Genomic DNA, 14,532 nt, shown 5'->3' on the forward strand with positions numbered 1-14,532 from the left:
CATCTATGTCGTTGATATAAACAAGGAAGAGAACAGGTCCTAAAACTGATCCCTCTGGCACCCCGCTGGTTACGTTAGTCCACTTGGATGCTTTTCCATTTATTACTGGTCCTTATTTAGGGTACTTTAGCCAATTTGCTACCCATCTCAACACGTCGCCTTAGACACCATGTGATTTTAATTTAATCAGTAAATTTTTGTGGGGGACTTTGTCGAAGGTCTTTTGAAAATCAAGATATATTATGTCTACCGCTTTACTTTCGTCACACTGATTCATTATATCGTAGAAGTCTAAGAGATTTGTTAACGGAAAGTGTTTGTTTCGGAGGCTGTGTTGAGTGTTTCTAGGTAGTTCGTTTTCCTCTAAGTGATTACCATTTTTCATACAACTGAGGTTAAGCTAATTGGCCGGTAATTGCATGGTAAAGATTTACTGCCCTTTTTTTTATTTTTTTTATTCGCAGTTACGTTAGTGAGCTTCCACTCATCAGGCATTGTACTAGACTGCAGGGATTTATTGAACAATAAAATCAGAGGTTTAACTAATTCGGATTTCGCTTCTTTTAAGACGCGGGGTGAGATCGTGTCAGGCCCGGGTGACTTGCTTACTTTAAGTTTATCGATACATTTTGACACATGTCTTTCTGTTATGATGATACTACTGAGGGCATTGCTGTTATGTAATTGGTCTGCTGGCACCGTAGGGAATGAAAACAGTAAGCAAAAAGAAAGAGAGGAAAAGGAATAAAATGGAAAAATAACAAAAGAAATGGAGGAAGAGAAGAAGGAGGACGAGGATGAGGATGAGGATGATGAGGATGATGAGGAAGAGGAGGAGCAGGAGGAGGAGGAGGGGAAGGACTACAACAAAAATAAACACAAAGGAAGAACACGCAGCAGCAGCTCTGCTCTGCCCATTTGTTGGAGCTTTACTCTGTCGAGAGGAACAGGACAGCACATATTAAGGTTTCTCCCGATCCATCGCTCCCTCCAGCCAAGACCGAGAAGTTAAGAAATACTATACAGTGAGAAGAAACTCCATAGATACTTTATAAGAGAGAAGAGCAATCACTATGTGTACCTCTCCAGTGACATTTCATATATAAATCTCTTTTTTTTTTGTTGCAATTTGTTAATAACAGCAGGTAGTATCTCAGTTGTGAACTCCAGTCCAAAGATTTATCCAATTTATTGTGCAGTGTTTGGATGGCACAGACTGAGGAAGCACGCGCGGCTGGTGTTCTGTGGTCGTGGGATCGAACTTGTCCCTTAGACAGAAGTCTTTTCACTATTGCCAGACATTGCTGTCCCTGTGAGCAAGACACAGCGGGTTAAGTTAGCCAAAATGTCTTTTTGCTGACGCAGCCATATCCTAGGATGACGCACATCTCACATGGGTGAAGAGGAGGCCTGTGTCATCCTTCATGCATGTAGTAGGTAGTCACGGTGTTCGCATTTTACCTTCGCTCTGTCGCTCACTGGTCACCTGTAATTAACCTTTAAAAGCTGTAACAGTTATACGTATTATTGACGACATTAGACGGTAAAGAGATTCAAACGTTAACGAGGTGATTGAAGGAGATTTTATACCCTCTTGTTTCATCGATCTACTGTAAAATAATTAGCCAATGTTATCGAATACTTGTAATTGTTTTAACTCCTCTAATGAATCACTTCGCATTATTCCTTTAGTAAGACTGAAAGAATCTATTTTCATAGATATTTCTTCACGCATTTCTTTTTTTTCAGACGGGGTATCATTCTAGTTATTTCACGCTGCACTCTTTCTAGCATTTCATAAGGATCGAACTAGTTAATTATAAAATGTTGTATGTCATCCAATGAAATATGAATGTGGTGTTAATTTTCTTGTCATGATCAGAAAATTTCGGTAGTTTACAGGTGAGACCATCGTCGACGTCATTAACACATGTTTAAAAAGAATAATGCCAAGCAGCAAATCTTAGAGTATGCCACTTTCTACAAGTCAGTGAGACGAAACGCCTTCGCTGGCCTTGACTTTTTTATAGACCTGATGGGGTCCCTCCGTAACTATGCCTTCATACTGGCACCATGGTTTGTCAAACACCTCCAGCTCTGTTTGTCAGCATCAATATATCTATCTATCTATCTATCTATCTATCTATCTATCTATCTATCTATCTATCTATCTATATATATATATATGTAATGAGTGCAAAACTAGGGCACAGTTAACCTACCTTAATTAGGCTCACCAAGCACTCACCACAAGAACCCACTGATTAATTTAAACCTCCTGCTTAGGTTCACAGAAACCTGGGCCACAATTTAAAAATTTAATGATTGAATACATAATAAAGAAAACACAAATGAGTACATAATAAAGAAAACACAAATAAAATATGAGTGCTTAACACTCTTAGAGGCCACACTGCTGGCACTCCAAAATACCTGATCCTATGAGAAAATGGGTAAATCCACATACAAATAAACAGGAGAAATAAACACTTCACGCACCAACACAAGAAATGTTATATGCCACTGGCAGTCCCACCCTAACCAGTACCCCCAGGACCCTCACACCCTATAGGCCCAACCGCACACCGACCCAACGCGCTGAAGGTATGCCACTACCACTACCCTGAAGTACTGCAGCTCTTCCTCCATGCACGGCGGTACTAACACCATAGCAGCCAGGGACAGCAAGTTCCTCACTGCAGCCTCCTAGTTCACAGTATCTGCTACGGTGCCACCTCACTGACGTCCCACAGCACACTGCCAAGACCAAACTCCTGCAAATCAAATGGCAAATCCACCACTACTCTGCACCCTGTCTCTCTCTCGCTCGCCTCTCCCGCCAAATTCCCACAACAACAAACCTCCAGGGCCTTAAGACTCGTTTTGGCGGGACTCGCTGACTAGTCTGTGAGCCTCTCGCAGGCGCGCCCACTTCAACTTCTTACACTCACCCCCCCTGAACTTTGTGCATGCCCTCATGCACAATCCCCACAGCCAACACAAGACGAACCCGTTGCACCCCTTTCAGCAATCCTACTAGACCTCCTGAGTTGAGGGGCCTGAACCCCTTTAACCTGCTCTGAGCCTTCACCACTCTGTTCATCTGGCTCTTCACCAGGCCCTAGGGCATCCTCTCCCTCCTGCTCAACCACTGAGTCCACTTGTTCCTCTGAGTCCGGTTCTGGAAACCCAAAGCGCTTTAACACTTCTGTCATATCTGGCATTTCTACTTCTTCCTCCTCTGTTGGCCCTTCATTACTTGTCCCTGCTGGCACTTCATTACTTGTCCCTGCATGGCCCTCACTGCCATTCCAAGGACGCAAGTTACTGCGATGTAACACCTTACTACAGCCGGACTCACCTTCTGGTCTGACCCTATACACCCCACTCACCCCATCCAACACCTCCTCAACTTCCCACACCTCAGCTGCAAACTTAGGCTGAATCTTCCTCCTACCTAGTACTGCATTGTCCCTTAGCAACACTCTTTGTCCCACCCTCAATGGCTCTGCTTTTCCTTGCTCCTGACGCTTCCACCTATTGGTATTGTGGTAACTCTTGATGTTCAACTTAGCTGCTTTCCAAGCAGCCTCCTGTGTCTCTCTGAGCTTCCTAATCCACATGCTATGGTTAGTAGGCTCACTATCAGTTTCCTCACAGAACCTATCCAAAGGTAAATGGGGCTCCACACCAAACAACAAATAATGGGGTGAAAAACCAGTGACAGCATGGGGTGTGGTATTATAGATGGCAGTGAGGCTTGACAAGTGCCTAGGCCAATGCTCCCGCTGTTCCTGACCAAGGGTAACTAACATCCCATGTAAGGTGCGGTTAAACCTCTCACAGATCCCATTTCCTTGAGGGTGATACGGGGTGGTACGAGACTTGGCTACATGGTAATACTTGCATAGTTCCTGCACTAACTTTCCCTCAAAATTCCTACCCTGGTCACTATGTACCCTTTCTGGGCAACCAAAACGGTGAAAAATCTCCTCCACCAAGATCTTGGCTACTGTGCTTGCCTTTTGGTTTTTAGTAGGAAAGGCCAGGGCAAACTTGCTAAACACATCCGTCACCACCAATACATTTTCCTTGCCATCCCTGGCCGGATCCAGCAAAGTGAAGTCAACAGCCAACACTTCCCAGGGGCGGTTGGCCTCCAACGTACCCAACTTAGTCTTGGCCCGCACACCCTCCTCCTTCCCCATGACACAGACTTTGCACTTTGCCACATACAATTTGATGTCTTCATGTAGTCCTGGCCAAGCAAACCTATCCTTCACTAGTGACGTTGTTCTAGCAACCCCTTGATGACCCCACTGATCATGAGCGGCTTTAAGCACTTCTTGTCTCTGATTCACTGGCAACACCACTTTCCACTTCCTAGAATCTGTCTCCCTTCCACGCCAGTAGATCACCCCATGCCTCATAATGAGGGACCCTCTCACTCTCCACCATTGCCTAAACTCCTCTACTTGTAGCAACTGCCTTAGTTCTGCTGGCCTCAGTCTACCAATCATTTGTCTCCACAACTTCCCTACAACTGGACAAGACTGTTGCATATCCCTAAGCTGCTCCTTACTGGCACCACGCCATACCTGCATCACAGCCACCCCTTTCACCGAGGAGTTAGGACTGGTTTCCCATATCTCCTTCTCTTCCTCCCCTCCCTCAATCAATTCCTGGGGCCTCCTCGACAATCCATCCGCATTACCATTCTCCTTCCCTGGCCGGTATTTCACCTCAAAATCAAACCTTCCCAAGTCACCCAGCCACCTACTCTCCACTGCCCCAAGCTTGGCAGAGTTCAAATGTGCCAATGGATTATTATCCGTCAGCACTATAAAATGTCCACCCACCAGATAGTGCTTAAACTGCTCTGTCACAGCCCACTTCAGAGCCAACAGCTCCAACTTCCTAGAGCTGTAATTGCTCATGTTCCGCTCTGACTTTCTGAGACCTCTACTTGCAAAAGCCACCGGATGCAACCTCCCATCATGCTCCTGAGATAAAACTGCTCCCAGTCCTTCAAAGCTAGCATCTGTCTCCACCACAAACTGCTTGCTGTAATCTGCACTTTTCAACACTGGAGCCTGACTTAACTTCTCTTTCAACAAGGCAAATGCTCTGGCCTCATCCTTCCCCCAATAATCACTCACTGCTGCCTTAGAATCACCACTCATCAAAGCATGCAACGGAGCAGCCACCTTCGCAAAATTTTTCACAAACCTTCTGTAAAAGGAGCAGAATGCGACAAATGCCCTGACCTCCCTAACAGTGCGCGGAACTGGCCACTCCTGTACAGCCCGTATTTTCTCTGGGTCTGTATTAATTCCCTCCTTAGAAATGATAAATCCAAGGTACCTAACCTGGGGCTTTAGTATGTGGCATTTGGAAGGTTTCAACTTCAGCCCATGTTTCCTCAAAAGCTTCAACATTCCCTCCAGTCTATCCAGATGCTCATCCACACTCCGAGCAAACACCAACAAATCATCCAGATACACCAAAAGAGTCACAAAAACCTGATCGCTAAACACATACTCCATAAACCTTTGGAATGTTGCTGGGCTATTGGATAACCCCATAGGACAGCGCACATATTGATAATGGCCAAATGGTGTTACAAAAGCAGTCTTGGGCCGGTCTTCTGCCCGCACAAGAATCTGATGATAACCTGCAGCTAAATCAAAAGAAGAAAAATACTGCGCCCCGGCTAATGCATCTAGTGTGTCTTGTACCCTTGGTAATGGGAAGGCATCTTTCACTGTCACCTCGTTCAGCCTTCGATAATCAACACAAAGTCGCAGCGAACCATCTTTCTTCCTCACCATCACTATTGGGGCTGCATACGGGCTCACACTCTCCTCTATCACTCCCTGTTCCAACAGTCCCTTTACATGAGCTTTAACCTCAGTGATACATGGGGGAGGAATATGTCTGTATGGAAGGCGAATGGGCACTGCACTATTGAGGTGAATTTCATGCTCCACTCCAGTAGCACATCCCAAATCCTGCTCGTTTTCAGCAAACACATCTCCGTACTCATGGATCAATCCATCCAGTCTCTCCAACTGTGCTGAATCAAGCTGACTCTCATCCACCTGCACCCCTAGTCTGTCCTTGAACTCCTTAACCACTGAAGGAGGTGCAGTCTGAGCTACTGTGTGTGTGTGAGCTCTTCCCACAGTAACCTCCCTTCCATGAGAAACTTTGGCTACCTTCCACTGTGGCCTGAATTGCACATCTGCTTGTCCCAGGTTACCCACTGACAGCCATCCTTCACCCTTAACCACTCTGGTATAACTGGGAAATATACACAAACCTTCAGGCACCCAGTAGCCCTCACCAGGCACTAAGGGCTCCAACACCACACTATCTACATCTACTTCCTGTAAACTTTCCACAAACACTCTCATTATTCTTCTGGTACCAGCCGGGATTACTAAATCCTGTTGCTGCTGAATTACAGCAAACCCCAGAGGCTGTTGTGTCACCCTCAATTTTGCCTCAATGGCACGGACACACCTGCCCCACTTCTCAGTTAGCCCCAGGTGCACGGCTCCCTTCAACACATTCATCCCAAACAACACTGGCAATGTAGTGCCCTGCACCACACCACTCTCCCCACCACCACCTTTCACAAAAAGTCCACAGTCTTTAACACTTTTTCCCTCAATTTCCACATTCACCTTCACATAACCCAAACAGGGAATTTCCCTCCCATTTGCATCTGTAATCCGAATGTCCATCCCATAGATCACAGCTTGCTTGGGGAGGAGGTGCTGTTTGTACCATTCCTCTGTCACCAGACTGACCTCAGCACCAGAATCAGCCATAGCACTTACAGGTATACCATTCACCAACGCATCTATCCTCAGAGTCTTTCCAAACAACTTAACTTTCCCTCTTTTTACATCATTCCGTTCCTCGGTCACATTAGTCACACTCCTTATCTGAGCTGTAGTGGGGGCCCTGTCGTCAGGCCTTGAGAGCTGGCCCCTTGTTCTCAAGGACTCCCGTTTCCCGCTGTCTTGGACACCAACTCCTTGAACCGTTCACACTGATATCCCAAGTGTCCATGTTGTCCACACAAGGAGCAAGATGGTGAAGAAAGGGTACTCCTCACAACTCTCTCTGGCTTTTTCCCACTCACTAACTCTGCTTCTTCCTTCACAATCCGCTCAGCCTCACTCACTTGGTCTGCTGCTCGCTGAACCATGTCCTCCCACTTCACAGGCTGGTGCTTTTCCCACCATTTTCCCAACTTCACTCCTACTTTTCTGTCTCTCAAATTCCTACAGAACCATGTAGTTAGCAGCCATTGCCGTTCTTTATCTCCCTTGTCTCTCACTTTGTACATTTTATCCACAATAACACCCAGAGAATCAGCAAATTCCCACACTCCTTCACCTGGCTGTTGAACCCGAGCATGCAGCTGTTTTTCTAAGTCTGTATAATTCAGTTCTGGTCCAAAAGCAGACCTCAAACAATCAAAAAGGTCAGACACAGTCTTCACAGTACTGTTGCGGACCCTTCGACGGGCTGGGCCTTCCAAGAACCCACACAGGTATGACACTCCCTCAGAGCCCTGTAATCCCAGCTGCTTTATTTTCTCTGTGGCATCCTCTACCCAGTCATCCAACTCACTGGCCCTCCGTACCCTTCCAGAGAATTTTCCAATAGTGGGCACAGGACGTGACCACACCATGTTTTGCATGTGCCCCATTTGGTCAAACTTATTACACAGTTGTGCCACTGCTTGGGATAACTGAGCATTGCTACTGATTAATTTATCAACTACCTCTGGGGTCACTTCCACCTCCCTGCTCTCCTCCTTGCACTCAACTTTAACCCCAGCTACACCTTGGCCATCAACATCACCCAAACACAACAAATCCTCCATTGTGCAGGAGTAGTGCCACACTAACACTTAAGTGGATTTTGCCAAAAGCACTGGACCCAAGCAGGAGTTTGAAACAATTTCCCCAAAAGGGCATAGAACCACGCTCTGCTACCAATTGTAATGAGTGCAAAACTAGGGCACAGTTAACCTACCTTAATTAGGCTCACCAAGCACTCACCACAAGAACCCACTGATTAATTTAAACCTCCTGCTTAGGTTCACAGAAACCTGGGCCACAATTTAAAAATTTAATGATTGAATACATAATAAAGAAAACACAAATGAGTACATAATAAAGAAAACACAAATAAAATATGAGTGCTTAACACTCTTAGAGGCCACACTGCTGGCACTCCAAAATACCTGATCCTATGAGAAAATGGGTAAATCCACATACAAATAAACAGGAGAAATAAACACTTCACGCACCAACACAAGAAATGTTATATGCCACTGGCAGTCCCACCCTAACCAGTACCCCCAGGACCCTCACACCCTATAGGCCCAACCGCACACCGACCCAACGCGCTGAAGGTATGCCACTACCACTACCCTGAAGTACTGCAGCTCTTCCTCCATGCACGGCGGTACTAACACCATAGCAGCCAGGGACAGCAAGTTCCTCACTGCAGCCTCCTAGTTCACAGTATCTGCTACGGTGCCACCTCACTGACGTCCCACAGCACACTGCCAAGACCAAACTCCTGCAAATCAAATGGCAAATCCACCACTACTCTGCACCCTGTCTCTCTCTCGCTCGCCTCTCCCGCCAAATTCCCACAACAACAAACCTCCAGGGCCTTAAGACTCGTTTTGGCGGGACTCGCTGACTAGTCTGTGAGCCTCTCGCAGGCGCGCCCACTTCAACTTCTTACATATATATATATATATATATATATATATATATATATATATATATATATATATATATATATATATATATATATATATATATATATATATATATATTATCTGGGCAGAGCAAACTCTATGTTGTTCGATACCTCAAACACTTAATTCCTCCATTTATCGCCCAGCCTCAACTTTTTAAATAACTATCCTCTCCTATTCAGTGACGCTCAACTGTCGCTCTCTTCTTGCCTGAACATCCTCTGTCAATTATATATTAAGAAATTTAAACTGGAAATTTCACACCTTATCCCTCCCTGAAACAGCTTTTTCCTCCAGTTTTCTCACCTTACCTCCAGATTGCTAACTTTGCACAACTTTGCACGTGTTCTTTCATTCGCTGTCTTTGGTGTGGTGTTGTGTGTGTAGCTGACCTCGTGGTGTATAGATTTTGCCCTATGTTGTCTCTCAAGCGCTAACCATACCTCACAAGTGGCCAATGAGTTCTGGTGCGAGTCCTAGCAGTAATGCTAAGCGATCTAGAGTGCCAATAACACTCGCAAAGAAGGTAGAAATTGTTAAGAGGCACAAGAGTGGTGATCGAGTTACCCTCTCTGATGCATTAACTAGGCATTGGTGAGTGCACATTTTATATGTTTGATTAATATAAAATAATGAACTATTGTATGCCGTTTTCTCTTTCAGGCTGCTTTATCGACAGTTCTGTAATAAAGACACGTTTATTGTGTTTGGTATCGCAGGTTTTAGCTTGAAAACTTACCTTTGACAAGAGTCACAGAACCTAATCTCTTTCTTACCATTGATTATGTGTTTCGTTATACGAAGCTTTACGAGCAATTCAAATAGAATCTAACTGCTCGTATCATCGGGACCTCCCTATACTTCCCCCCAACCCTATTTTGTCCACCTCCCTAGTGCAAGAGTTAACAAATATTCTCATTCTTTCATCACTTTTACTGGTAACCTCTCGAACTCCTTGCCTGCTTCTGTAATTTCCTCATGCCTATGACTTCAACTCCTTCAAGAGGGACATTTCAAGACAAATGATCCATGTACTTTTGGTTCCGTTTTTGAACTGTGGTCTTGAGAGTCTGGCATATTCAATGGGCCTTTTTAAAAACAAAAAAATTGTTGTCCTACGCCAGTGCCCTTCTTATGTGAAAAAAATAAATAAATAAATAAATTTCGGTCAGAATGTCAGGTTTCACTTCAGTTCTGGGACACTGGCAGTGATGCCGTGCTGTGTGCACAGATCGCAAAGCAGTCAGTCACCTATGGAATGCTTTATTGAATGTCTTTGGTGAATAGAAATATATGATATTTACTGATTTGTTTTCACGAAACCCTTAAAAAATGTAATAAAAAAGTCGAGTAAGTTAGGTAGGCTTGAACACCTAGACTACTGTGGAAACCACATTGTGAATTATTTGTTAACTTGCTGCCTTCACTATATTTCTCCATATTGTCTTGAATGACAATTTAAATTTTCAAAAACTTGATAATTTCTTGATTGTGAATCATCTCCTTTATTAAAGATTGGTTTTGTATTGACACATTTCCAGTCCAGCATAACTTTAGTACCTGATCAAGATTCGTTGAGCAGTATTGATATCAGTTTAATTGTCTGGTGCTTAAAATGTTATAGAATTCCGACGGAAATTTTGGCTAATCCAGCTTTATATACTTTATTGTCCTCAATGGAGTGTAAATTTAGAATTATTTCCTGTTAGTTTAATCAGTGTAGGTTGGACCTGAACTAGTATATAGATTTTGCCAGTAAATACAGGAACAAAATATGAAATAAATAAAAAAGGGTTGCCATTTCCCTTCCGTCGTTTGCATGATAACTTTCTTCATTAGCTGATGATTCGAAACCACATGTGAAGATCATTTATTTTTTCCATAACTACTGAATTAATTTCAATTAGACTTATCCCTCTCAGCCATATATACTCTTGAAGGACTTGCCGCTTGGCTTCACGGTGGATTCCATCTAGCTGTAACGTTTTTTAGCACGCCTGGTTTTGTAGAGAGCTGTTCCATCACCAAGGCTCCTTTTGAAATTATCAAGATTTATTTCGTTATGGTAACTACAACTTTATTATGTTGAACATGAGCTGAACATCTGCCATGATTTATCAACATTTGCTTCCGTTGAAACTTCATTCCAATCAGTGTTGCCTACATACAATTAGTGGGTGTCTAGGGATATCATCTTTCTGGTAGCCGGGTACCTTACATTTCTACTTCCTGTTTTATTTTCCAGATATCTTAGCGCTGAATCAAACAATTATTCGATCCGTGTTACTGAAGGTTGGTCCGCCATGCATTTCACTGACTAGGTCTTCTCTCATGAAAATGATAAAGTCGAGCGGTGCGTCATTGATTGGCATCGATTTTGTAGTGTGCACGTACAGCTCAGTCCATCTTGTAGCGCGCACGTACAGCTCAGTCAGTCTTGTAGCGTGCACGTGCAGCTCAGTCCATCTTGTAGCGCGCACGTACAGCTCAGTCAGTCTTGTAGCGTGCACGTGCAGCTCAGTCCATCTTGTAGTGTGCACGTACAGCTCAGTCCATCTTGTAGCGTGCACGTGCAGCTCACTCAGTCTTGTAGTGTGCACGTGCAGCTCAGTCCATCTTGTAGTGTGCACGTGCAGCTCAGTCCATCTTGTAGTGTGCACGTACAGCTCACTCAGTCTTGTAGCGTGCACGTACAGCTCACTCAGTCTTGTGGCGTGCACGTACAGCTCACTCAGTCTTGTGGCGTGCAGGTACAGCTCACACGCTAGTAAATTTATGTAAAAGAAAAACAATCACTTCTTTATTGTAGGGATCGTCCCACCTGGGCAAGGGACATGTAAAGTGACGCATAATAACATTCTCGCATCGAGGACATGTCTCAAAAAATTAATTCAGTTATGTGACGGTCAATGCGGACTGTACGGGAGACACGGCATTACTGTACACCAACTGTTTTTAATTTCAACAAAGAGACTACCCACGATAGCAATGGTCTCTGTTTTTACGGAGACTGGATGCAGTGAATTGTGTACATAAAGGATTACGAGGAGGAGGAGGAGGAGGAGGAGGAAGGAAGGAAGGAAGGAAAAAATAAAGAGGAAATGTATGAAACAAAAGCAGGTAAAAGAGCAGGAAGAATATAGGAAGAAAAGGGAAGAGGAAGAGGAGAAGGAGGAGGAGAAGATGAAAAAAAATGAAAATAATAGCTCTCACGTAATTCACTATGCACTAACACACAAACACACAAATTGATTTAGTTGTCATGAGCAGTAATAAGTAACAAAAAATAATAATGATGAAATAATAATAATAATAATAATAATAATAATAATAATAATAATAATAATAATAATAATAATAATAATAATAATAGTAATAATAATAATAACATATTGCACGATCTTGTTGCGTCCCTAATCTCAAAGACTGGCTTTTATGGGTTCAAGGGAACGTGTTTTAGTTTTCACAGTTTTTACTTAATTTGTATTATTTACACATATTTATACTCAGGCGATGATATACGACTTCCGACAACAACGAAAAACTACTAAAATTGTTTAATCTCTCTTCCAATAAATTCCATTAAATATCTCGAACACTTTGCATTACACTTCCGACTGAAATCACATCACACATTTAATAATCAATGATAAATCACATCCTACACAGACCTCGCAACTAATATCAACAAGGAACACATCCTACATCTACCCAATCTTTCTCTGTCAATATATAACACCAACATTTCACTCTGACTGCATTACAACAGTCTGCCTCTGCTTACTGGTACTGTGACAGGCGGCTGGCCCATCTTGACTCCCTCTGGTCTGACAGCGTTGTCTAGCTTGTCTCTCTGTCTGCTTCTGTGTATTCCCGTCTTCTACACCTCACAATATACACGTAATGACAGAGCGACATTTTGCCCCAACAAGGCTTCCATTACCATAAGATTTATTTTCCAATCATACAGTTTATTTTCCTATAACTTTCAGTAAGGTTCATTTTCGAGTAACTATATTTTCTTATAGTTCGATCATATGGTTCATTTTCCTATACTTTCCATAAGGTTCACTTTCAAGTAACTACATTTTATCTTCCCATACAGTTTATTTTCCTTTGTTAACTTTGTAACTTTGTTAATCTCATCTTCTAATCAGGAACAAGGCGGTGGCGTTTTCTGTGCTGTGGCGGCCGTCTGTGTTGTCCACGTCATTTGCTTCTGGTGACCTCTGCCTCCTTTGTATACTAATTTAGTGACAGCCACCTGGCCATCTCTTCTTGTAATCTGCTGCTAGTCTCCGCCTCTGTTAGTCTTGTGATGACTCACCGCATCTTGCTGTTCTCCGCGGTGGTCACGTCTCGTCTCTGATGTATCAGGCAGGTGACAGCTTCTTGCTACCGGCTTTCGTGTTTATCTTCTTCCCTTATTTTTTCTTTCTACTTCTTACTTCCTTCTTCATTTCTTCCTTCTTGTTTCATTATTTTCTTCTTACATGTTTCATTTTTCTTGGTTCTTGGGTTGCAACAATAATAATAAATAATGATAAGAATATATATATATATATATATATATATATATATATATATATATATATATATATATATATATATATATATATATATATATATATATATATATATATATATATATATATATATATATATATATATATATATATATATATATATATATATATATATATATATATATATATATATATATATATATATATATATATATATATATATATATATATATATATATATATATATATATATATATAATCTATACATCAATATGAAAATCAATACGTGACACATCTTAATTTCTTTCATCCGGTTTTTGTTTTCTACGGGCTTACAATGAAAGTCAAAACATTATAGTCAACATTAATCAAAGGAGACATCCCGATATAGGTTAGGCTGAGTTATTTTTTTCAGAAAATACTCATGTATTTTCTATTCCAATGAACACAATATACAGATACATAATGCAGGAACAAAATACTCATTTCCACGAGTTGTCTTCAGAGTCTCGACGAACATTCTTCCTACTACTACTTTCACTACTACTACTACAACAGCAACTACTACTACTTTTTTCTTTTCTTTTTTTATGTAGGAAGGACACTGGCCAAGGGCAACAAAAATCTAATAAAAAAATGCCCACTGAAATGCCAGTCCCATAAAAGGGTCAAAGCAGTGGTCAAAAATTGGTGGATAAGTGTCTTGAAACCTCCCTCTTGAAGGAATTCAAGTCATAGGAAGGTGGAAATACAGAAGCAGGCAGGGAGTTCCAGAGTTTACCAGAGAAAGGGATGAATGACTGAGAATACTGGTTAACTCTTGCGTTAGAGAGGTGGACAGAATAGGGGTGAGAGAAAGAAGAAAGTCTTGTGCAGCGAGGCCGCGGAAGGAGGGGAGGCATGCAGTTAGCAAGATCAGAAGAGCAGTTAGCATGAAAATAGCGGTAGAAGACAGCTAGATATGCAACATTGCGGCGGTGAGAGAGAGGCTGAAGACAGTCAGTTAGAGGAGAGGAGTTGATGAGAGGAAAAGCTTTTGATTCCACCCTGTCTAGAAGAGCAGTATGAACATTGAAGTCTCCAAGAATGGAGATCTCTGCAAAAGGGAAGAGGGTCAGAATGTGCTCCACTTTGGAAGTTAAGTAGTCAAAGAATTTCTTATAGTCAGAGGAGCTAGGAGAGAGGTATACAGCACAGATAAATTTAGTATGA

The 14,532-nt window shown here is 42.5% G+C and overlaps 1 protein-coding gene across 1 annotated transcript; it reads right to left on the minus strand.

Annotated features, from left to right (window-relative positions):
• Positions 1–1,269: 1,269 nt before the first annotated feature.
• LOC135094643 (uncharacterized) lies at positions 1,270–7,903 on the minus strand. The gene is made up of 5 exons (XM_063994902.1): positions 7,359–7,903; positions 6,690–7,026; positions 4,449–6,224; positions 3,944–4,223; positions 1,270–1,310 (listed from the first exon to the last, which is right to left on the minus strand). The coding sequence occupies exons 1-5, from the start codon at positions 7,901–7,903 to the stop codon at positions 1,270–1,272; spliced, it is 2,979 nt and encodes a 992-aa protein (XP_063850972.1).
• Between the last annotated feature and the right edge of the window lie 6,629 nt (positions 7,904–14,532).

The sequence above is a fragment of the Scylla paramamosain genome, chromosome 46, assembly GCF_035594125.1.
Source record: "Scylla paramamosain isolate STU-SP2022 chromosome 46, ASM3559412v1, whole genome shotgun sequence".
Classification (NCBI taxonomy): Eukaryota; Metazoa; Arthropoda; class Malacostraca; order Decapoda; family Portunidae; genus Scylla; species Scylla paramamosain.